The 25,273-nt window shown below is 39.4% G+C and overlaps 1 protein-coding gene and 1 non-coding gene across 2 annotated transcripts in view; one reads left to right on the plus strand and one right to left on the minus strand.

Annotated features, from left to right (window-relative positions):
- Vps13b (vacuolar protein sorting 13 homolog B) overlaps positions 1-25,273 on the plus strand; it is a 585,584-nt gene that overhangs the window by 76,516 nt on the left and 483,795 nt on the right. Inside the window, exons 14-15 of the mRNA XM_028767027.1 lie at positions 1,367-1,561; positions 3,042-3,166. Coding sequence (XP_028622860.1) covers positions 1,367-1,561; positions 3,042-3,166 — 320 coding nt within the window. The remainder of the gene's footprint in view (positions 1-1,366; positions 1,562-3,041; positions 3,167-25,273) is intronic.
- LOC114622113 lies at positions 15,834-15,940 on the minus strand. Its single transcript, XR_003711551.1, has one exon. It is a non-coding gene; the product is annotated as a U6 spliceosomal RNA (small nuclear RNA).

Consider the following 25,273-nt stretch of genomic DNA (forward strand, 5'->3'; position numbering starts at 1 on the left):
ACAATGGAGGAGTGTTCTCTTTCTCCACATCCTCCAAAGCATCTGCTGTCATCCGAGTTTTTAATCTTAACCATTTTGACTGGTGTGAGGTGTAATCTCAGGGTTGTTTTGATTTGCATTTCCCTGATGACTAAATATGTTCAACATTTCTTTAGGTGCTTCTTGTCCATTTGAGTTTCCTTCAATGCAAATTCTTTGTTGAGCTCTGTACCTCATTTTTATAGGGTTATTTGATTGTCTGGAGTCTAATTTCTTGAGTTTTTTGTGTATCTTGGATATTAGCCCTCTATTGGATGTAGGATTGGTATCAGTCTTGTTTGTGAAATAAAAAAGGGGAGAGGTGGAGAGCTTTTGGGGCTACTTGGCAGGAACATGACATTGGTCAAGGACAAGGAAGTAGACTTCAGGCAGAAATCTGACATTAGGCTAGAACAAAGAAGTAATTTCAACCAGAAATCTAAGTCTTAGGCTAGAACAAAGAATTAATTTCAGGCAGGAATCTAAATCTTAGGCTAGAATAAGGAAGTAGGCTTCAGACATGAAAATGACTTTGGGTTGGGACAGGGAAGTTGGCTCACATATTTTGGTCATCCTGATCAATCCTTAGAAACAGTGATCATGGGGATGTTCACAGAATTTTGTTTATTGCCTTGCTTGTTTTTTTTTTTTTTTTACTATTTTTGTTTTAGTCAGTCAGTGTTACTACGGCGTGTCTCTGTATTATTACTGGCTTTTGGATTAGAGAATCCACTTGTAAGATATGTTGTCTCAAGACAAACAGGATCTTTGTTTTCTTCATTAAAAGCCAGGACGAGGACATTTTGAGAATTAATTCTAGGAAAGGTAGGGGTACTTACCAATTAGGATACATTTTCTAGCTATCTTGCTGCTTACCCATACCAATTTGGGATCTCAGAAAGGTTCATGTAACACTGTCACCACCAAAACTCCCTCAAGATGTAGAACTTCTGTGCCTTCAAAATGAATATTCTTAGTAAATATGTTTTGGTTCATATTTTTGTTTTCTGTATACTTTATTATATTATGTCCTTTACAATATTTGGTGTAATTCACAGACGTTTTTGAATGATTAAGAAACTATGGAGTGGTAATGCTCTTTCCTGTTGATTGAGAAATAAAAACCGTTAGCTAAAGAAGCAAGAATAAGTTTTAAAGAAATGCACTCTTTCAAAGCTGAGGCATATTTAAATTATCTAGCAGACATTGTATTTGGCTATTTCATGAGTGCTCTAACAGGTATTTCTAGCTGGGTTTTCACTGTGAAGTGTGTGGGTCTAAAGTTGGTGATGGATGTGGATCAGCCATTGTTCTGCTAGAATCTAAAATGAATACTGTTACTTTCCAGCACTCCAGTAACTTTACAAATTCCACAAACTTCCAGTCACTTCGGCCTTTGCCATCCATTCAGATATTGGTGGATAAAATCAATTTGGAACATTCTGTCCCAATGTATGCTGAACAGTTGGTCCATGTGGTGAGCAGCCTTACTCAGCCTTCTGATAATCTTCTTCATTATTGCTATGTCCACTGCTACCTTAAGGTATGGGAAGAGAATTTTCTTGTTTGTTAGTGTCTGTTGACATTAGTAATATCAAGCAAGTTTCTTTGAGCTTAAGGTTGTAGTTTTAGATAATCAGTATTTCACAAGTAAAGATTTAAGTAGTATTTAGTCACTACTCTAGTATAATTAAAATGGTTTCATAATTTCTTATTGTTTACTAGAAATTAGTAGTTTGGCAATTGTGATTTCACAATTTTGAAGTTCTAAAAGTATCATCCACAATGAGTTTTGTAAGCAATGTGAAAAAATGTTTAATATGGGTGTTTTAAAAAGCAAAGGATTTACTTGAAAAGAAACATCAATGTAGGCATAGTGCTGTGTAAGGAGGCATTAACACAAGTTTTTAGTCATTTTCTTCTTGTTGACGTCACATTAATTTCTTGATATAAAGAGAATTCTTGATTTGTTTCAGTGAGTCCATGTGCAGGCATGCATGCATATATGCATGTGTGTACACACACTTGTCCATGTGGCTGTGAAGTTGAGGTTGACATCAGATGTCTCCATGTGATTTCTTGATTGTTTCTTCTCTCTCTGTGCACGACTGTATAATAAACTGTGATCAACTGCCTCCAACAACAGCCAGTGGACAACCCAACCAAAACCCATCCTGCCTCTTGGAACTCTAGCATTTATATACTCTCTGAAGAGTCTCCAGAATTTCAAATGTCACACAATCCCAGAAGCTATCTGTACTTGGCAGAATTATGCCTCTACTGGAGTATGAGGCAAATCATAACTGTTTTAGAAAATCTGAAGAAGCCCTGTATCACATACCTGGGATTAAAGCAGAAACATATTCTTATAATATTTCTGTGTTTTTTAAAGAAACCGAAACTCCAATGTTGTCACTATAAGGAACCAAACTCAGGTCTTTACACTTGGGAGGCAGTCTATCTCCCTGGTCCTTCCATCCCTTACTTAAAAAAAGCTATATTTACAAATAGTTATAGGGTCAGGGAAATGGCTCGTTGGATAAGAAGCTTGCTATCAAGCTTGTTACATATGTGGTGCTAAGAGGACAACTTATGAGAAATCCTTCACTAGGTGGGGGCTCAAGTACTGGCCTCAAATACTGGTGGAAGGACTTGAATCTCATAAGTCGTCTCAGTCGCTTTTATTCTAAAAAAGCACCAGACTTCCTGTGAAGGACTTCATCAGAAAGATTAAAGTACTTCCCAAACAGAGCCCTGCTCTCAGTTGATACATGGGTGGCCTCAAAATCCTTAGTTGTATACTTATGTAACATTTGGACAATAAATGTAGGTCTCTTCTGGTTAGTTTTAAGTTTAAAGTATTGAAATTGAACTGTTGTCAAGCCATCTCAAACAGAGAAACCTGCTTTCCTGGAGCTTCACTGCGGAGTGAGCTGGCGTGGCAGGCACACTGTGACTGTGCAGCTGCACTGGTGTTGAACCCTTGCCCACTCGCTGAGCCTTGGCTGGGTTCTGTTTTTCAGGTGTTTGGTTTTCAGGCAGGACTGACGTGCTTGGATCACAGTGGATCTTACTGCTTGCCTGCACCAATTATTCCCTCTTTCAGCATTGCTCTTTATGGGAAGCTTCTCAAACTCCCTGCTCTCTGGTAAGTAATGATTTGTTTATGTACATTTTTATTGTATAATTTCTGGATGGAAAATTAAAAAATGTCTATTTTTTGCCCATGTGTTAGTTTTATACAAAATGTTAGAAAAACAATTGAAATTTTATTCTTATTGGGACCTAAGAAATGAACACCTCCATATTTTTGAAACTTAAAACATTAAAATATCACAGCTATTTATTTTGTGTGTGTACATGTGTCAGTGCACATGTGTGGAGAGAAGTTAGGGTACACCTGTGGTGTGCCTTCTCTCCCATTATGTGGGGTTAGGGATTGAATTCAGGTCTGTGGACTTGCTGGTAAGCACTTTTGTCTGCTCAGCTACCTTACCAACTGACCTCTGTCATTCTCAGTGATGTGTTAGTTCCCAGTATCTTCTGGAGTAGGAAGGATGGTTGATGAGTGATAACTTGCTTTATATTAGAGGCATGTGCTGCTGCTTTAGAGACGTTTGTATCAGGGACTACAAGATCGGGGGACCTTTCCTCTGGGAGGTCGGCAGATCTGTAGAAGAAGTGCAGTTTCATTTCACGTGCTGCATAAAGTATACCTATCATATAGAGAAGACATGTTTAGTGCTGTGTGTTGGAAGATTTAACCTTCATCACTTATTCAGGATTGCTTACTCTATTTGAAGGTCATATTTCCTTACAGTCTAAGAGATCTTTGAAGGAAAGGTAATATTTTCCCTTTATTTTTAGTTAAAAGTAAATGTTTTAAAATATGTTGTATAATTAATTGTTTAAATAGAAGAAATGTGTTTTTGTAAAATTATCTTCTAGTGAAATATTTTTATATTTAAAACATGTATTTTGATGTGTCCTAATTAGCAATATTATATTTGTATATATACTTGTCTTCAGTTTTTTATTTAAGTAGCCTTTCATTCAAAGTAACTTCCAGAAAAACAGATACAGGTATCTTAAAAAGTAATACTGTATTCTTTTAATAATTTGAAATAATTGGAAAATGAAATTAGTAAGGAAATTATTCATTTTGAAAGAAATGTGTCCATTGATCCAGAGAATTTATAAAAAGACATATTATAATTACCTCTTGAAATGAGTCCTGTGAAATGAAACTTTTTTACTGTTTCTTTTAATGTTTCTTGTCAGGCTTCTATTTGTAAATGTCATTTTCCTCATATGTCATATATTATGCTATGTACAGATGGATTTAACCTTATATATAGCATATTCCATTTGAGCTAATACATTTTCTATTCTGATCTGTTAAGAAGTTGGGCCCAGGCTTGGTGACACTCAGGAAGCAGGCGGATATCTTTGAATTGGGACCAGCCTGGTCTACATAGTGAGATCAGGCTAGCCAGGGCTACATAGTGAGACCTTGCCTCAAGAAAACAACAACAAAAACCAGGATATTTCTTTTAGTTCATATGTTGGAATCAATTTTACTGACTGCTTCAGAAACCTATTATTTCAATTATTTTCTTTCCTCTAAAAATCACAATGGAATATTTACTTGTCTATAAGAAACCCTTCTTTGTTGACATTTGCTGGATAGACATGAGCTGTACCTATGTGTTCCAGAATCGTAACAGCCCTGTATTTTACTTTCCCAATCTTGCTGCCTTTGCCTTCGTGTGCCGCTTTTATTTGCCTTGTTCTTTTCTTAGCACATCTTGATTCCTTTATTGTTTTAGGGACACAATTTATATGTTAGTGTTTATTAGTTACTTTCTTGTTGCTGAGCCAGTAGCTAATAAAAAGTGACTTTAAGTGGGGAAGGGTTTATACTTTGAGGCTGAGTAACCAGTTATGTTGGGAAAGCATGGTCCCAGGAGCAGAAGACTGACAGCCACATTATATCCCTGAGTCAGGAAGCAGAGGCTGGACTATAAAGCTTCAGCATCCCCCGACCGACGCCCCTAGGGACCTGCTTTTTCCAGCATAGCTCCTCCTCCTACAGGTTCACAGCCTTTCCCAACAGTACTACCAGGAGGAAGGCAGGTACTCTAAACACATGAACACACAGGGAACCTCTTAACATGTAAACCACAGCATGGTCTGGGTCTCATTTACCTAGATCTGCCATCAGCTCTTCTGCCTCAGAGATCCCACCATGAGGTGCAACAGTCTCTAAAGCTCCATAGTGGTCCTGACATCCCTAGTGAATCAACCTCTTTCTTAACTTTCCGGTGAACTTACTTCTGTTTGGCCTCATGAACTGGGTGGTAAACATTTCTCTCCTACATCCTGTTTTCTCAGTAATGCTTGTCCTTTTTCTGAGGTCTTCTAGGCCTTGATATTAATGAAGATCTCAGCCTGCAATAATCAAGTGTTCCTGCTGGCTCATATGAACCACCCAGGCAGAGACTACTAACTTCATACTGCTTCAGACTGTGTAGCCTTTGTTAAATGGAGTAATGAGTATTATTGTTTACCCAGTGCTACTATGAATGATATTAATTACTTTGTTTCTAAGGCACTCATACCTAATTCATTTACCCTGTGTTGCATAGTCTCATAAGCCAATTCAGGCAATCCAGTTATAGAGTATTCTTTGATTACTATAGTTTCTAGTAGTAGGACACTATTGAGGCCCCCATTTATTAGCTAAGTTGTGGATTTTCTTATCCTCATTACTAATTATTAGAAATGAGAGCTATTTTATTTCTCTGTTATCATGCTTTCTTTTTATTGTGTGATTCTTATTCCGAAACCCAAGGGTTCGGACCCCAGCAAAGGCTGTATACCACAGCCTTGACTTGTATTGTGTTTCCCTTACATTTTGCCAGCTGTAGAATATAGCAACCCAACAACCCTATATCATCCTTTTGTTCTATGTTTTCTCTGCCAAACCAGAGGCTGATGTGGAGAGTGACATCTTCATGTCTTTTTCCCATTGTATTTCCCCTTACATAGACAAATTCTTTATGGACAGACAGCTCAATCTCAGTTCTATGACCCAGTGTGTATAATAAAGGGCACTGAACAGCCATCACAGCTTTTCAATGATTTTGTCCCTTACATACTACTTTGAGGAGTAATTCTTAGTTCATCACTTGTTCTGGTGGTATCTAATTTTAGTCATGAGGAAGATGCCATTTGTGGTGATTTGAATAAGAACATATTGAATTTCCAGATGATTATTCAAACAGAGCAACACATTTCCAAGTGTACTTTTAAAATTTTCAGATTGAGAATTATATCTAGAAAGATACGTGTATTATGTCCGTTCACTGGGGGTATTTCATTACTGAATTGAACTTTTGGCAACTAGCTCAAAACTAAAGCAGAACATTGTCAGTATCTCAGAAGCCTGTGTAAGTTCCCTCCTCCATGGTTAATCGGTATCCTGGTTTTTTAATGGTGGCTTAGTTTTAGCTATTCTTACATAAAGCACAGGTAACATAATATTTACCTATTATAATATTTGTTTTGATTTATTTCTGTCACTCAGTGTTTGCGAAGTGTATCCAGACACTAGAAAGTAGTTTTGAAATTGCTTATTAATATTTTTATATGATATTCTCTTACATGAGCATTGATAATTTTTCTGTTCTTGGTCTTAAATTTTATTCACTTGTGTTAACTCTTTTATTTCTTTGCCAAGAAATACCACAGAGTCAAACTGCATAATAAACCTCCCACAAGTTATTTAATGGGAGAGAGACTAGAGAGTTGCCTCTGCTTGGGTGCAAAGCAGCCAAGAAGTGGGCAGGAGGCAGGCTCTATATAGGGTTTCTTGAGGGTAGAGCTATCTAGGGTGGCTTGAGATTGGAGGGATTCTTGTGGCCTGATCTTGGGCTTTTTGTGTTGTGTAGGCCAGAGCCTGGCCACTCCTTCCGCATTGAGGGGCTGAGAATGGCAGTCAAGGCATTAGAGAAATCGGGAGGATGGGCCCTAGCAATGTACCTCAGGGGGCTTGCATTCCTCCCTCTTGTGTTTCCTATTGATAAACAAGGATTGGGAAAGGGGGTGACATTATTATTAAGCTACTTCCTGTTGAATGAGGACATTGAAGTTTTGGGGGCAAGATTGATCTTCACTGTCAGGATAGAATCAGGTGTTACAGGCCTCTGGTTCTGTAGAGGCCCCTGGCCTCTGGCTAGTCATAGTATAATAGCAAATTTTTTGGCTCTCTTGTTGAAAAACTCTAGACATGTTTATGAAGCAGGGTATAACTAGTCTGATTAAGAAAAGGAGGAGAAGAGGGGGTTAAGAAGGGTAGTATCTAATTCCATTTATATTTGGCTGTCAATGATCCACTGGCTGGAAGCATGAAGCATGAAATGCCATGTGTCCATGTAAAAATAGTATGGTGGAGAAGATATTAAGAAAGCAAACACATTTAAACCTAAAAGGTGAAAATTAACCACTGTGTTCTGTATGGTTAAGAAAGGATGAAGTTTCTTTTGAGTTATTGTAGACAGTTTAAGAGAAGAGGTTCTGTTACAACTGACCTTTACATGCCTAAGGGAGAGTTTTTACCCATTACAGAGTACAGTGGGCTGAACTTTGGAAGGGTACTTTAACCTTTGATTTGTGCATGAATATGATTTTTACATTTAAAATATATCAACAAATAAAAGCAGTTAACTAGTTAATTATACATTTATTTGCCCTAGTTTTAGGACGGTTTAAAACTTGTTATACAGTTTCAATTTACTTCTCTCCACTACTTTTTTACAAATGTTGTTTGTTTATTTTTAGGTTTGAGATAGGACTTCAAACTGTATTGTAGCTCAGGCAGTTCTGGAACTCAGAGTGATCCTCCTGCCTCTGTCTCCCAGGTAAAGTGTGAGTTTTACTTACGGAGATACATGTATCATAGTTTGAAGGCTGAGTGCATAGAACTGTTCCTTGAGGTGCAGCCATTTCTTTGGTGTTGGTGCTTGTTAGTATCTGGAGGGTCACGTCCTCCTTGGTCCATTGAAGCCATTATGAGGTTGACCCAGGGAAGGTTTGACATTTTCTGTGAAGACAAGTGTTGGTTCCCAGAAGTGATGACTGTGCTGGATAGTCTTCTGTTATTTGACACAAGCTCAAATTTCAATAAGAAAATGCTTCTATAAGATTGGTCTGTAGGCAGGGTTGTAAGGCAGTGTGGTTTTCAACCTGTGGGTTGAACAACACTTTTACAGAGATCATAAGACCATCAGAAAACACAGATATTTATATTACAATTCATAACAGTAGCAAAATTACAGTTTTGAAATAGCAGTGAAAATAATTTTGTGATTGTGAGTCACCACAACATGAGGAACTATTTTAAAGGGTGCAGTGTTGGGAAGGTTTTGAACCACTGCTATAGGGTATTTTCTTAATTAATGATCGGTCAGGGAGAGCCTAGGTCATTGTCGGTGATGCTGTCTCTGGGCTGGTGTTCCTGGGTTTTATAAGAAAGCAGGCTGAGCAGGCCATGTGATGTAACACGCTGGTAAGCAGCACCCTCCATGGCCTCTGAATCAGCTCCTGCCTCCAGGTTCCTGCCCTGTGTGAGTTTCTATCCTGACTTCCTTTGATGATGAACAGTGATGTGGAAGTTTAAGCTGGATAAACCTTTTCTTTCCCATGCTGCTTTGGTCATGGTGTTTCACCATACCAATAGTAACCCTAACTAAGACATTGACTGTACTGGATATGTATTTACTGCACCTTTCTTTATAGTAATTCACCAACTACTTAAGAAATAAAGAGTGCTTAATGCATTACTTTAACAAACAGGATTCTGTAAGAGGTATGGTCTTTGAAAATTGGAGTAAACTCTCTAACTCTTATGCTAGATGATATTATAGATAAATTAATGATATAAGGAAGAAAGTTACGTGGGTTAGAGAGCCATGGAGAACTTGGAAGTAGTGTTTAAAGAGATTATTGAAGGATGCATAGGACCTGAAAGTCAATACTATACTTTAAAATGTGAACTTAACATTTTTAAATAACTTAGGAAGTAAGATGGTATTTATTTGTATAAAATTAAAATTCAAGGACATTAAAAGTGTTAACTGATTCTCATAATGGCCATACAAGAATTCTAATGAAGTATTAATCTGATTTCATATTTTTATCTTTTCTGCTTTGATGATCCAATTTGATTTTTACCTTATAGTATAATTTTAAAAATTAACTAAATTTGACTTCAGAGGCTATGTATTAGTTATAGTAGACAGATAATAAATCTAATGTTTGTTAAGATCAGTTAAATAGTATATAGATACTCTAATCCTGCTTTAATAGAACTATGAATATCAGCTACAATAGTGAATTTTGATTGTCAACTTGCTGAGGTTACTTAGAATCACACAGAAGCAAATCACACTGTCAGAGTGTCTGTGAAGAATTACTCAGGTTATGTTAGTTATTGTTGGAAGACCCATCCTAAATGTGGTGGTTATTATTCGATGGGCTGAGGTCCTGGACTGAATAAAAAGCAGAAAGTGGGCAAGCACCAGCATTCATTACTTCTGTTTGCTAACTAAGCACGCAGCGCTGCCGCCATGCCTCCCCACCCCCATTAGCTCTATCCCACTGAACTTTACATTTACGGACTCTTGCTTACATTTATCTTCGTTAGGTATTTGGACATAGCTATGAAAAAAGGAACTAATTCATCAGTATTGAGTGTGATTGTAGGCGCTTTCTGATTTCTGAGTCTTCTGATTCATAGTCATCTGAGCCTCTATTTGAACATTTAAAAACTACTTTACTTCTAATTTTATATAGAAGAGTTTGTTTGGGCTTATGGGTCTAGAGGGATGAGTCTGTTGTGACTTGAAGGCATAGTAGTAAGTGGCAGGCATGCTGGCAGGATCAAGAAGCTGAGAATTCCTATCTTCAAACACAGATGTAAGGCAAAGAGTGGCATGGTGCTGTTCATCTTAAAGCCCACCCCACTGGTGTACTTATTTCAACAAAGCTGTACCACCAAGCCATGCCAAACAGTGCCACTAACTGGGGACCAGGGATTCAAATACCAAAGCCTATGGGGAACATTTCATATTCAAACAACCACATTCCTCTCTCTGTCCCCCCATAGGTCTCATGGCCATATCATAATGCAGAATACATTTAGGTCAGTTTAAAAATCCCTGGTCTTTCACAGTCCTAACAGTGTTTAAGGTCCAAAGTTTCTTCTGTGTCTCTTAATTGTAATCCTCTCTAAAATTAAAAAGCAAATGGCATATTTCTAACATATTATTACAGACTATACATTGCCATTCCCAAACGAAGGAAGGAATCGTGGCATAGTGGGGGAAATACTGGATCAATGAAAGATTGAAACCCAAAAGGACAAACACCAAATCCTTAGCCACATGACCAATGTTAAAGGGCTTGGATGGTTCTAAGAAGCTCTGCTTCCTGCAACATCTCCCTCTTTCCTTTCCCCCTCTCCTCTCCCTTTCTCTGTCTCTTAGGCTGCCCCCCATCAGACACCCTTATATTCAGCTCTCCTGGAAAGATGTCATATGACTGGTATCTCCAATATCTCAGGGATTCCAGTGAAACTCAGGCTTCACTTTTGCAGTTTCATACAGTAGTCTCACAGGGATTCTGCCCTCTCACATTCTTCACACAGGGACTCTCCTACCGTACACTGCTTGGCCATGGCAGCATTCTGAAACTATGAATGAAGACTCCCTGACCCCTTCATCCTTCATGCCTCTAATTGTAGTACCATGTGGACACATGGCAAGTTCAGCTGCCACCTTTGGCTAGCTCATGTTCCCTTGAATCACATTAACAGCATTTTCTTTTCTTTTCTTTTTTTATTGGATGTTTTGTTTACATTTCCTATGTTGTCCCCTTACCCCATCCCCTACCCACCCAGGAACCCCCAATCCCCTCACCCTTCCTCCTGCTTCTCTGTGGATGTAACCTCTGTCTACCCCCCCCCCACTCCCACCTCCCCACCCTCAAAATTCCCACCCTCTGGGGCATCCAGCCTTCATGAGGTCAAGGATCTCTTCTTCCACCTATGCCCAGCAGGGCCCTCCACTCTTACATATTCAACTGAAGCCCTGGATCCCTCCCTAAGTGCTCCCAGGCTGGTGGTTTAGACCCTGGGAGCTGTGGTTGGTTGGTATTGTTGTTCTCCTCATGGTGCCACAAACCCTTTCAGCTCCTTCAGTCTTCACTCTAACTCATCCATTGAGAACTCCATTATCAGTTCAATGGCTACTTGTGAGCATCTGCCTCTGAATATGTCAGACTCTTGAAGGCCTCTGAGGAGGCATCCATATCAGGCTCTTATCAGCATGCACTTCCTGTCGTCCACATCAGCATCTACCTTTGGTGATTGCACATGGGATAGATACTCAGGTGGGGTGGTCTTGAGACGGCCCCTCCTTCAGTTTCTGTCCCTCACTTTGTCTCCATATTTGCTCCCTTGAGTATTTTGTTGCTCCTTCTAAGAAGGACCGAAATCACCCCCACTTGGTCTTCCTTCTTTATGGGCTTCATGTGGCCTGTGAGTTGCATCTTGGGCATTTCAAGGTTCTGGGCTAATATCCAATAATCAGTGAGTGAATACCATGTGTGTTCTTTTGTGATTGGCTTACCTCACTCAGGATGATAATTTCTAGTTCCATCCATTTACCTAGGTAACTCTCGAATTCATTGTTTTTAATAGCTGAGTAGTACTCCATTGTGTAAATATACCACATTTTTTGAAGGACATCTGGGTTCTTTCCAGCTCCTGGCTATTATAAACAAGGCTGCTATGAACATAGTTGAGCATATGTCCTTGTTATATGTTCGAGCATCTTCTGGGTATATGCCTAGGAGTGGTATAGCTGGATCCTCAGGTAATGCTATGTCCAATTTTCTGAGGAACCGCCAGACTGATTTCCAAAGTGGTTGCACCATCTTGCAGTCCCACCAACAATGGAGGAGTGTTCCTCTTTCTCCACACCCTCGCCAGCATCTACTATCACCTGAGTTTTTAATCTTAGCCATTCTGACTGGTGTGAGATGGAATCTCAGGGTTGTTTTGATTTGCATTTCCCTGACGACTAAGGATGCTGAACATTTCTTTAGGTGCTTCTCGGCCATTCGAGTTTCTTCCCTTGAAAATTCTTTGTTAAGCTCTATACCCCATTTTTTAATGGGGTTATTTGGTTGTCTGGAGTCTAATTTCTTGAGTTCTTTGTGTATATTGGATATTAGCCCTCTATCAGATGAAGGATTGGTAAAGATCTTTTCCCAATTTGTTGGTTGTCCTTTTGTCCTATTGACAGTGTCCTTTGCCTTACAGAAACTTTGCAATTTTATGAAGTCCCATTTGTCAATTCTTGATCTTAGAGCATATGCCATTGGTGTTCTGTTCAGGAACTTTTCTCCTGTGCCCAAGTATTCGAGGGTCTTCCCCACCTTCTCTTCTATTAGTTTCAGTGTATCTGGTTTTATGTGGAGGTCCTTTATCCACATAGACTTGAGCTTTGTACAGGGGGATAAGAATGGATCAATTTTCATTCTTCTACATGTTGTCCTCCAGTTGAACCAGCACCATTTGTTGAAAATGCTGTCCTTTTTCCACTGGACAGTTTTAGCTCCTTTGTCAAAGATCAAGTGACTATAGGAGTGTGGGTTCATTTCTGGGTCTTCAATTCTATTCCATTGATCTTCCTGCCTGTCTCTGTACCAATACCAGGTAGTTTTTATCACTATTGCTCTGTAGTACAGCTTGAGGTCAGGGATGGTGATTCCTCCCGAAGTTCTTTTATTGTTGAGAATAGTTTCGCTATCCTGGGTTTTTTGTTATTCCATATGAATTTGAGAATTTCCTTTTCTAACTCTGTGAAGAATTGAGTTGGGATTTTAATGGGGATTGCATTGAATCTGTAGGTTGCTTTTGGCAAGATGGCCATTTTTATTATATTAATCCTGCCAATCCATGAGCATGGGAGATCTTTCCATCTTCTGAGATCTTCTTCGATTTCTTTCTTCAGAGACTTGAAGTTCTTGTAATACAGGTCTTTCACTTGCTTGGTTAGATTCACACCAAGTGTTTTATATTATTTGCAACTATTGTGAAAGGTGTCATTTCCCTAATTTCTTTTTCAGTCTGTTTATCTTTCATGTAGAGGAAGGCTACTGATTTGTTTGAGTTGATTTTATAACCAGCCACTTTGCTGAAGTTGTTTATCAGGTTTAGGAGTTCTCTGGTGGAAGTTTGGGGGTCACTTAAGTATACTATCATATCATCTGCAAATAGCGATATTTTGACTTCTTCCTTTCCTATTTGTATCCCTTTGACTTCTTTTTGTCGTCTAATTGCTCTGGCTAGGACTTCCAGTACTATATTGAATAGGTAGGGGGAGAGTGGGCAGCCGTGTCTAGTCCCTGATCTTAGTGGGATTGCTTCAAGTTTCTCTCCATTTAGCTTGATGTTGGCTACTGGTTTGCTGTAAATTGTTTTTACTATGTTTAGGTAGGGGCCTTGAATTCCTGATCTTTCCAAGACTTTTATCGTGAAGGGATGTTGAATTTTGTTAAATGCTTTCTCAGCATCTAGTGAGATGACCATGTGGTTTTTTTCTTTAAGTTTGTTTATATAGTGGATTACATTGATGGATTTCCGAATATTGAACCATCCCTGCATTCCTGGGATAAAACCTACTTGATCATGATGGATGATTGTTTTGATGTGTTCTTGGATTCGGTTTGCTAGAATTTTATTGAGTATTTTTGCATCGATGTTCATAAGGGAGATTGGTCTGAAGTTCTCTTTCTTTGTCGGGTCCTTGTGGGGTTTGGGTATGAGTGTAATTGTAGCTTCATAGAACGAATTGGGTAGTGTTCCTTCTGTCTCTATTTTGTGGAATAGTTTGAAGAGAATTGGTATTAGGTCTTCCTTGAAGGTCTGATAGAATTCAGCACTAAAACCATCTGGTCCTGGGCTTTTTTTAGTGGGGAGGCTTTTGATGACTGCTGCTATTTCCTGAGGGGTTATGGGACTATTTAGATGGTTTATCTGCTCCTGGTTTAACTTCGGTACCTGGTATCTGTCTAGGAAATTGTCCATTTCATCCAGGTTTTCCAGTTTTGTTGAGTATAGGCCTTTGTAGTAGGATCCGATGATTTTTTGAATTTCTTCAGTTTCTGTTGTTATGTCTCCCTTTTCAGTTCTGATTTTATTAATTTGGATATTGTCTCCGTGCCCTCTGGTTAATCTGGCTAACGGTTTATCTATCTTGTTGATTTTCTCAAACAACCAGCTCCTGGTTTTATTGATATTTTGTATTGTTCTTTCTGTTTCTATTTGGTTGATTTCAGCCCTGAGTTTGATTATTTCCTGCCTTCTACTCCTCCTGGGTGTATTTGCTTCTTTTTGTTCTAGAGCTTTTAGTTGTACAGTCTAGTTGTTAGTGTGTGCTCTTTCCAGTTTCTTTTTGTAGGCACTTAGAGCTATGAGTTTTCCTCTTAGCACTGCCTTCATGGAGTCCCACAAGTTTTGGTATGATGTGTCCTCATTCATTGAATTCTAAAATGTCTTTTATTTCTTTCTTTATGTCTTCCTTGACCAAGTCATCATTGAGTAGAGAGTTGTTCAGTTTCCATGTGCACGTGGGTTTTCCACTGGTTTTGTCATTATTAAAGACCAGTCTTAGTCCGTGGTGATCTGATAAGATGCAAGGGATTATTTTAATCTTTTTGTATCTGTAGAGGGTTGTTTTGTGACCAATTATATGGTCTATTTTGGAGAAGGTACCATGAGGTGCTAAGAAAAAGGTATATTCTTTTGTTTTATGATGAAATGTTCTATAGATGTCTGTTAAGTCCATTTGGTTCATAACTTCTGTTAATGTCAAAGTGTCTCGGTTTAGTTTCTGTTTCCATGATCTGTCCATTGCTGAGAGTGGGGTGTTGAAATCCCCCGCTATTATTGTGTGAGGTGTAATGTGTGTTTTGAGCTTTAGTAAAGTTTCTTTTATGTATGTAGGTGCCCTTGCATTTGGAGCATAGATGTTCAGAATTGAGAGTTCACCTTGGTAGATTTTTCCTTTGATGAGTATGAAGTGTCCTTCCTTATCTTTTTTGATTAATTTTGGATGAAAGTCGATTTTATTTGATATTAGAATGGCTACTCTAGCTTGTTTCTTGGGACCATTGGCTTGGAAAATTGTTTTCCACCCTTTTATTCTGAGGTAGTGTCTGTCTTTGTCACTGAGGTGCGTTTCTTGTATGCAGCAAAATTCTGGGTCTTGTTTGTGTATCCAGTCTGATAGTCTGCGTCTTTTTATTGGGGAATTGAGACCATTGATGTTAAGAGATATTAAGGAAAAATGATTGTTGCTTCCTGTTATTTTTGTTATTAGAGGTAAAGTTATGTTTTTATAGTTATCTTCTTTTGGGGTTGTTGGAAGATTACTTCCTTGCTTTTTCTAGGTTGTAGTTTTCCTCCTTGTGTTGGCGTTTTCCATCAATTATCCTTTGAAGTGCTGGGTTTGTGGGAAGATATTGTGCAAATTTGGTTTTGTCATGGAATATCTTGGTTTCACCATCTATAGTGATTGAGAGTTTTGTTGGGTATATTAATCTGGGCTGGCAATTGTGTTCTCTTAGTGTCTGTATGATGTCAGTCCAGGCTCTTCTGGCTTTTATAGTCTCTGGTGAGAAGTCTGGTGTAATTCTTATAGGTCTGCCTTTATATGTTACTTGACCTTTTTCCCTTACTGCTTTTAAAAAATATGGAACGCTTCAGGAATTTGCGTGTCATCCTTGCGCAGGGGCCATGCTAATCATCTCTGTATCGTTCCAATTTTAGTATATGTGCTTCCGAAGCGAGCACCATTAACAGCATTTAAACAAGCAAACAAACAAACAAACTAACTAACTTCATTTTTTTTTTCTAGAAGCACAAGTTGGAAGACTAACTGAGGGCACCTTTCCCTTTATTTCAGTGCAAATCAGACCTTTCCTTAGTGGTGCTAATCTCCATAATAGTTACAGCCCCTCTTCTAGAACTTTTGGATGTAACATTAAGATCCCTAGTGCTCTTTTTTTCTTTAAAATGAACATGTATTTTTCTATGCCCATTCTTTAACTGTAGGCTTGTGTAAGCATTATTAATAACAATCATTTCACAGATTTAACATTATGTTATCTAGGCATTTAGCATCAGGTAGATTCTTAGGACAAGAGCAGAAGGCTGCCAGACTCTTTGCTGAATTTCACAAAAATGGCGTCTGGCCTAATTGCTAATATTCTTCACCTCTGAATACTCATGCCAACCCAAAAGTCTTCATTGCTCTCAGCATACTGTTTTCTGGGCTCTTCTATATTCTTCTAAAAACTAACACGATCAGGTTCTTCATAGTAATAGCTCACTCTGATATTAGTTATATTAGGTGCTTTTCTGTTGCTGTGACAAAGCAACCTGCCCAAGGACATGCATGGTTGGAGTGTTTGTCTGGACTTATGAATCTAGAGGTGTAGCAGTCTATCACTGTGAGGAACATAGCAGGAAGCATGGGTGCGGGAACAGGAAGTTGAGAGCTCACATTTTCGAGTGCAAGCATGAAGCATAGAGAGCTGGTTTGTTATTAATATTTTGCCTTTTATCTTTAGTAGTGATGAGCTGTGTTTCTTCATGAGCTGTGTTTCTTGGAGGCAGGGAAGTAATTTGCTATTTTTCAAATCCAGTCTACTGCTCTGTCTTTAATTGGAGTTGAAAGTAATTTTTGAAAGATATGTATCAATTCCTGTCACTTTGTTAATTTTCTGGTATTCGTGTCCTTAGTTTTCTTTTGTTTAATCGTTGACCTAAAATTGGTTGTTTTTTGTTTGCTTTTTCTGGTCACCTCTTGGATGTAATTATCCTTTCTCCAGTCTGAAGCAGTCCTTCCCAGTATCCTGGGTGGTGTTGCCTTTGTTGTCATAAAGTTGCCTTTTCTCTGGAAAGTTTTCTTCTTTATCATAACTGATAGTCTGCCAGATATTAAAGACTGGGCTAGTGTCTGAAGTCTCTTAGAGCACATAACCCAAGTCTCCACTGCAGAATCAGCTCCTATTTTGATGGGTCTGCCCTATGGACTTGTCTTTTTTCCATGCAGATTTTTAGTGTCCTTTCTGTGATGTGTAAGTTTAGTGTTTTGACCATGCAATGACTTGGAGAATTGGTTTTCTGGTCCTGTTAATTTGCTGTTCTGCATTCGTCTTGTACCTTTTCCCCCATGACTTTGTTGAAAATATTTTCTGTGTTTTTGACCTGAGTTTATTTTCTGCGGTATTTTAGTTCACAAGGTTTCCCACATTTTCTTCATTTTTTAAAATTTATCATATTCTTTTATAGAGTTATCCATTTCTCTTATCCTGTCTTCAAGCACAATTTTTCTATTTTCCACTTGATCCATTCTATTGGCGAAGTTTTCCATTGACTTTTTTGGGTTTATTTATTTATTTATTTATTTACTTACTTATATGAGTATATTGTAGATGTCTTCAGACACACCAGAAGAGGACATCAGATGGTTGTGAATCACCATGTGGTTGCTGGGAATTGAGCTCAGGACCCCTGGAAGAGCAGTCAGAGCTCTTAACCACCGAACCATCTTTCCAGCCCTCCACTGAAGTTTTTTAATTCAAGTTTGATTTCAGCTTGAATTTTCTTCAGGAATACTGCTGATACTAATACTATTTCTAATATTTCTCCTTCCTTCTCCTTCTGTTCCTGCTTTTCCTCCCTCCCTCCCTCCCCCCCTCCCTCCCTCCCTCCCTTCCTTTTGTTGTTTCTTTGTTTCTTCCTTCTTTCTTCTTCTTGTTTATTTGAGACAGGGTTTCTCAGTGTAGCCCTGTCTGTCCTGGAACTTCCTTTGTATATCAGGCTGGCCTTGAACTCACAGAGATCCATCTTCCTTTGCCTTCCCAGTGGTTGGATTAAAGGCGTACACCACCACCAATCATCTGTTTCTTTATTAAATTCTATTTTTATAACTTTAATTATTTTTACTTCATTCAACTATATTTTCACAGTCTTCATTCTGGCATTTTTTAAAAACATCTTCTGAGTTTCTTGAGCATATTTAAAATTGCCAATTTGAAATTATTGGCCTGTGTATCATTTTTGTTGCTTCTCTCAGGGAACATTACTATGGAAATGGTACATTTGGGAGGGAAGTTCTTGATTATTCTCACAGTGTATGGTTTTGTGATAGAATCTAAATTTCTGGAGTTAAATCATTGTAAGTGATTATTATTCTTGGTGTGGCTATGTGTCCCACCTTTGTTGAGTTGCTGTTTCCGTCAGGTCTCTGTGGTTACTTCAACTTCCCAGGCTTTAGATGAACTGAACGGTGCATGAGGGTCAGGCTAGGTGCCTCTCTCAGTGTTGATGTGAGACAGGGTCTCAGAAACATTTAGGGTGAGGTGTGGTGAAATCCGTGCTACAGCACTTCCTCCCTGTAGAACCTGGAAGACTGTGTGCAGAAGGCTCAAAGGATCTCACAGATTGTCCTTAGGTGCAGTGTTTGGCGTCATTGTGGGAGCAAGCGCTGCTACCTGGGGTTGGGGGGGAGTTGTTTTTTAAAAACTAATTTGTGAAAACCCTTTTTTTGAAAAATAATTTGTTTTTGATAGTAGCTATTCTGTGATTATGAGGTGATCTATTGTGTTCTCAATTTGAGTAACAATTATGACTTATGATGTTTAGAATCTTTCATGGGCTTAATTGGTCATTTTCATGTTTTGGGGTGAAATGTCCCTTCAAGTGTTTTGTCTTTTTAAAAATGTGATTCAGGGCTGGTGAGATGGCTCAGCAGTTAAGAGCACTGATTGCTCTTCCAGAGGTCATGAGTTCAAATCCCAGCAACCACATGGTGTCTCACAACCATCTGTAATGGAATCTGATGCCCTCTTATGGGGTATCTGAAGGCAGCTACAGTGTAGTTACATATAATAAATAAATAAAAACCTTTGGGTTGTAGCGAGCGGGACTGGACTGAGTGGGGCCAGAGTGAGAGGGAGAAGGGAAGGGGGAAGATCTGATTAAAAAATTCTTGAGTCCACATGTTCTTCATGTGTTGTGTAAATGAATCCACAGTTATCTGCATGTTTGCAATGAGTTCCCTCCTATTCCATGTTGTCATATTGCTTCAGTGTTACCTTAGTGTAACTCCAAGACCACAACCTAATTCTATCTCACTTAATCATTACCATGACAATTTCTTAAAAATTAATATAGCTTGACTGTTTTAAAAATTAAAATCCCAGCCATTTGGTTTTACCAACTGAAGACTCAGGAGGCAGATGCTATGGTATAAGCCTGCTAGCTCTGAGAGGCAGAGAAAGTGCTCAGCTGACCTTCCTACTCCACTGACTTCCCAGAAGGAAAGAGCTGCTTCTCCTTCTCCATAGTATCCTTTAGCTCCATGTCTTTCCCTTCAGCTCCTCATACTCACTCCCTCTCACTGGTCGCTCTCTCTGCCCCTTTACCTGTCATTGACTTACTTAACCCTGTTGACAGGAAGCTGTCTGACTTCAAGGTTTGTGTCAGGGCTCAGCCACACCATAACAAGATTTTTCCAGTTCACAATTTTGAAGTTCACAGTGTCTTGCAGCACTTAACCAATTATACATTTGGAGAGGAAGAGAGAGATGAATGTTTTTGGTTATTTCTGTGTTTTCCTCCCAGAAGTCTTTCTTGTTCAGGGTGGCTGGTTTGGAATAGATTGTTCCTTCTCTTCTGGAAGATTTGTCTTATGCAGTGTAGAGAGTAGAGATCTTTTCTTGCTTAGTGAAAGTCTGCACATTCATCGGATAGTTTCAGTAGTTCTCAGAGAATAAATCAAACAGCCATGTAGCTGATCCATTTCCTTCTACCTCCTCCTCTTTAGTCTTCTACTCTCTCCCTCCTCTCCTTATTCTTTCGCCTCCTCCTCCTTCCCTCCATCTCTCTCTTTCTCCCTCTCAAACTTTTTAGCTCTCTCTCTAAAATTTTCCCTTCCACTGCCCAATCACTGGCTCTAATCTTTATTTTACAAGTTAAAATGGGGAGAAGGTTCATATGAAGTCACCTGAGTATGTGATTCACTCCTCCTCCCAGGCAGCCCCTCTTGGTAAAGGGGAATTAGCATCAAAATACAAACAGCACCTGGGCAATCCACAACAGTTTCTCCTTTTTGTCTAATTAAAAGGCTCTTTTCTCTCAGATATAAATTGAATACAAATGTTCTATTCTACAATTTATAAAGTATAAGATACACTTAACACCCAGTCCATCAATTTGTCAATTAGACAAAATATCATATTTCTTAACTGAAAGAATTATAGTTCTATCCCTGGATTATGTTTAAATTTTTAGCCTGTGATGTCACCTGGAAACTGTGTCATCTACTCTATAAACTCTGTGTTAAACAACTTGAGTTTGATTATGAGACTATAACCACTCTTCAACCCCATCAGAAATCCTAGAACAACTAAATATTACCTGAAAATATAGGAAGCCATAGCTTCTGAAACGTAACAGATTTGTAGAGACAGTTGACTACCTGGACTGTTCTCCATTCTTCAACACCTAGGAGCATCTATCTTCGGTCTTCTAGCCAAGAATCATGTATCTAACAGACTTGTAAGACAGAATTCTTTGAAGAACTGATGACTCTGTCTCTGCAAAGCCAACCAACATTCTACTATTCTGCAAAATGTGTCCTTGTCTGGACAGTATTGTCTGCAAATGAAATCACGATAGGTAACCTTGCCTGGAGGTGAAGATGCGCAATATCTTCTTTGAACCAAGAAGGGGGTGCTGTAGATATGTCTCACTGTCAAATGATTAAATAACATTAAATGTCACAATCTATGGATTTCTGACATTTTTGAAGACTATTTAAGGTAATCTGAACTGTTAAACTTTGACTACTCTCAGCAATTTCTAATTGAAATGATTGAAATTCCCACGTGACTCAGGCAAAATCTGTATTTTAATCTATCCTTAAAAGCAAATAAACCAAACCTTAAAATTAAGTCACACTTCTATAATATCTGCCTAAGGAAGCAGGCAGCTTTTACTATCTGGCTTTCTGCCTCAGAGAAGTCTGTATTTTTTTTTTTTCTCTACTTCTTCATTTAGAATATGTGACTCCTTTCAGCTCCTCTTACTAAGCTAAATCTCTAACTCTCAGGCTAAGAATCTTAAATTTCTAGTGGATTCTTACTCCACGTTGGGCACCAGCTGTTGCATGTGATAATTACAAAACAACCCACACTACTACACTCTGGTAATGCTGTTTCCCCTTCCCCATTGGGAGCTGAAAGCTCCCTGTTCCCTTCCCTGTTCCCTCCAGTTTGCCTGTCTTCGAACCACTCACTATTTTCACATCCATCTGCCCCCTGTGACTAGCTGTCACAAATCTCTGTAACCCAGTAAAATCCAAACTCTAGAGGCTTGTAATTCATCAGTCAGATTTATATCAGTAAATTCTTAACTTATAAAATGCCCACACAGTGAACTCAGAGCCAATTGTTATTGATACAAGCTGCCCACCTAGATTGAACAAATTGTCCTGTATTATTCTGTTCCTTCTATGATATTCATAGCTACCTGTGCCTACTTAAAGCCATGTGGATCGGGCTCATCTTCTTCCTCTATCTTCTCTGTCCTCTGTCTCTGAAACTCTCAGCCTTGCCTTCCTTTTTCATTGTCCAATCACAGACTCTAGTCTTTTTTAAATTGGACATTTTATTTGTTTATATTTCAAATGTTATCCCTTTCTCAGTTTCCTATCTGCAAACCCCCTATCCTATCCCCCCTTACCCTGCTTCTATGAGGGTGCTCCCCCACCCAACTACCCACTCCCACCTTACTGCCCTAGCATTCTTCTACATTGGGGCATCACGCCTTCACAGGACCAAGGGCCTCCCTTCCCATTTATGCCAGATAAGGCCCTTTCAGCTCCTTCAGTCCTTCCCCTAACTCCTCCATTGGGGTCCCTGTGCTCAGTCCAAAGCTTGGTTGCTAGCATCTGCATCTGTATTGGTCAGGATCTGGCAGAGCCTGTCAGGAGACATCTATATCAGGCTCCTGTCAGCAAGCACTTCTTGGCATCAGCAATAGTGTCTGGGTTTGGTGTCTGTATGTGAGATGGATCCCCAGATGGGGTCTCTGGATAGCATTTCCTTCAGTCTCTGCTCCACTCTTTGTCCCTGTATTTCCTTTAGCCAGGAACCTTTCTGGGTTAAAATTTTGGAGATGGGTTGGTGGCCCCATTCCTCAATGGGGGGCCATGTTTAACCTCTGGATATGGTCTTGACGGGTTCTGTCTCCCCTTTGTGGGGTATTTCACCTAATGTCATTCCCTTGGGGTCCTGGGAGGCTCTTGCTTTCCTGACATCTGGGACTTTCTGGTTGCTATCCCCAGTTCTCCATCCCCCATTGCTACACACCTCTGTTCAGTTTCCTGATCCTCTGTACATCTCCTCCATCTCCTCCCATACCTGATTCTGCCCCTCTTTTTCCCATCTCCCTCCTCTCTTCCTCCTAAGTCCCTCCCACCCTCTACTTTCCTTGATTATATTGTTCTCTCTTCTAAGTAGAACTGAAGCGTCTACTCTTTGGTCTTCCTTCCTCTTGAGCTTCATGTGGTCCATGAGTTGTATTGTGGGTATTCCTCGCTCTTTTCCTGGTATCCACTTAACAGTGAGTACATACCATGTGTGTTCTTTTGTGACTGAGTTATCTCACTTAGGATGATATTTTCTAGTTCCATCCATTTGCCGGCAAATTTCATGAAGTCATTGTTTTTAATAGCTGAGTAGTATTCCATTGTTTAAATGTACCACATTTTCTGTAGCCATTCATCTGTTGAGGGACATCTGGGTTGTTTCCAGCTTCTGGCTATTATAAATATGGCTACTATGAGCATAGTGGAGCATATGTCCTTGTTGGAGCATCTTCTGGGTATATGCCCAGGAGTGTATAGCTGGATCCTCAGGTAATACTGTGTCTAATTTTCTGAGGAACTTAGTTTTATATTACACTTGTCCTCACCTGTGTATTGACAGCAATCCACAGCACTGGCTGCTTTCTGATATAATGAGGGCCACTTCATTCATATGTGAGATCCTGTTGCTATGTCCTAAAGAAATGGCAATGGAAACTAGTGCCCTTTGGCCAGTGTAAAATGAGTAGGAATCCCATTTTATTTTCCAGAGAATTGAAAGAGAAAAGACAAGAGTGTATATATATATATATATAAATAAAATTTTCAAGGTTTTTTTTGTCATAATTCCCTGCTATTTTACATTGTTTTTGTTTTTTTGGTATTCAAACCTACCCCCATGAAGCTTAATGAATGCCAGTGGAGGATTAGACCCTCAGGGCTGTTGGCTCTAAACAGCTTTAGGCAGGGCTTTTGTGCTCAAGTCTGTAGAACACTCATTCTTTTAATTAAAAGGGTTGGTTGGTTTGTTTTGCTTTTGTTTTCTTTTGAGACAGGGTCTCATTTGTAGTCCAGACTGGCCTTGAACTCTGTAGCTCAGGCTAGACTCTAATTGGCCGGAGTCCTTCTGCCTCAGCTTTCCATGTGTGAGATTATAGACTTGAATCACCATGCCCAGCTTTATTAAGGGGACTTTAAACAGATTTAAAACTTAAACTACTGTGGTATAGATTGCTTTTTGTATCTAATTTGAATTTTTTTCTTGTTTCTTTCTCTTTTCCTTTTTAATTTTGTGAAAAATTACAGAAGTTATGTTATCATCAGATGTAGTCAGGTCTTTAGAACATTTATAATTTAAAAAATTATCCCAGATATTTATGGAAAAATATTTTGAATAACCCAGTGTGAAAAACCAGACATTTACCTTATCATGTTAGAAGTCCTCCCCAGTATGTTTAGGAGATATGGGAGTGTTATAGTAATAGAAACTGACAGCACCCACATAGTTAAATGCTTGTGTTCAGTAGGATAGACAGAGATAGAAGAGATTCTTTATAATTACACTGGTTTTATTTTACTTTTATGCACGTGGATGCTTTATCTGCAGGAATGTCTTATGTACTGCTTGTGTGCCTGATGCCCACAGAACCCAAAAAAGGACTTTAGATCCCCTGGAATTGGAGTTATAGATGGTTGTGAGTCACCATATGGATTCTAGGAACAGAACTCAGGTCCTCTTGAAGAACAGCCAGTGTTCTTTTTTTTTTTTTTAATTCTTTAATCTTTTTTTACAGTCCAGTTTTTATGCCCCTCCTTATCTGCCCTCTGACTATACCTCCTTCTCCAGACCCTCTCTCCCCGTCTCCAAGAGGATGTCTCCCACCTAGACCTCTCCACTCTCTGGGGCCTCAAGTCTCTCAAGGGTTAGGTGCATCATCTCTCACTGAGGCCAGACCTGGCAGTTCTCTTCTGTATATCTGTTGGGAGCCTCTTATCAGCTGCTGTATGCTGCTGGTTGGTATCTCAGTGTCTAAGAAATCTCGGGTGTCCAGGTTAGTTGAGACTGCTGGTCTTCCTATAGGGTCGCCCTCCTCCTCAGCTTCTTCTAGTTTTTCCCCAAGTCAGCCACAAGGGTCCCCAGCTTCTGTCCATTGGTTGGGTGTAAATATCTGGATTTGACTCTTTGAGCTGCTTGTCGGGCCTTTCAGAGGGCAGTCTTGCTAGGCTACTTTTTGTAGGTACACCATAGCATCAGTAATAGTGTCAGCTCTTGGAGCCTCTGTTTGAGCTGGCTCCCAATTTGGACCTGTCACTGGACCTCCTTTCCGTCAGGCTCTTCTCCATATTTCTTCCTACCATTCTTTCAGAGAGGAACAATTCTGAATCAGAGTTTTTGACTGTGGGATGACAACCCCATCCCTCCACCTGATGCCCTTTCTTTCTACTGGAGGTGGATGCTGCCCGTTGTAGGGCATTTCATCTAAGGTCTCCCCCTTTCAGTCTTGAGTGTCTCTTACCTCCCAGGTCTCTGATACATCTCTAAGAGTCTCTAGAGGCTCCCCTCACCTTCTACCTTTTGAGGTTGCCTGTTTGCATTCTTTCTGTTGGCCCTCAGATGTTCATTCCTGTCCCCCTCCTCCCCAATACATGATCATGTTCTCTCTTCTCTTCCCTGTCCACTTTCCTACCCAGATCCCTCCCTTCCTCCCCCTATATACCATGATTGCTTTCTTCTCTCTCCCAAGTGG

Source organism: Grammomys surdaster, unplaced genomic scaffold (genome assembly GCF_004785775.1).
Source record: "Grammomys surdaster isolate TR1022 unplaced genomic scaffold, NIH_TR_1.0 63, whole genome shotgun sequence".
Taxonomy (NCBI): Eukaryota; Metazoa; Chordata; class Mammalia; order Rodentia; family Muridae; genus Grammomys; species Grammomys surdaster.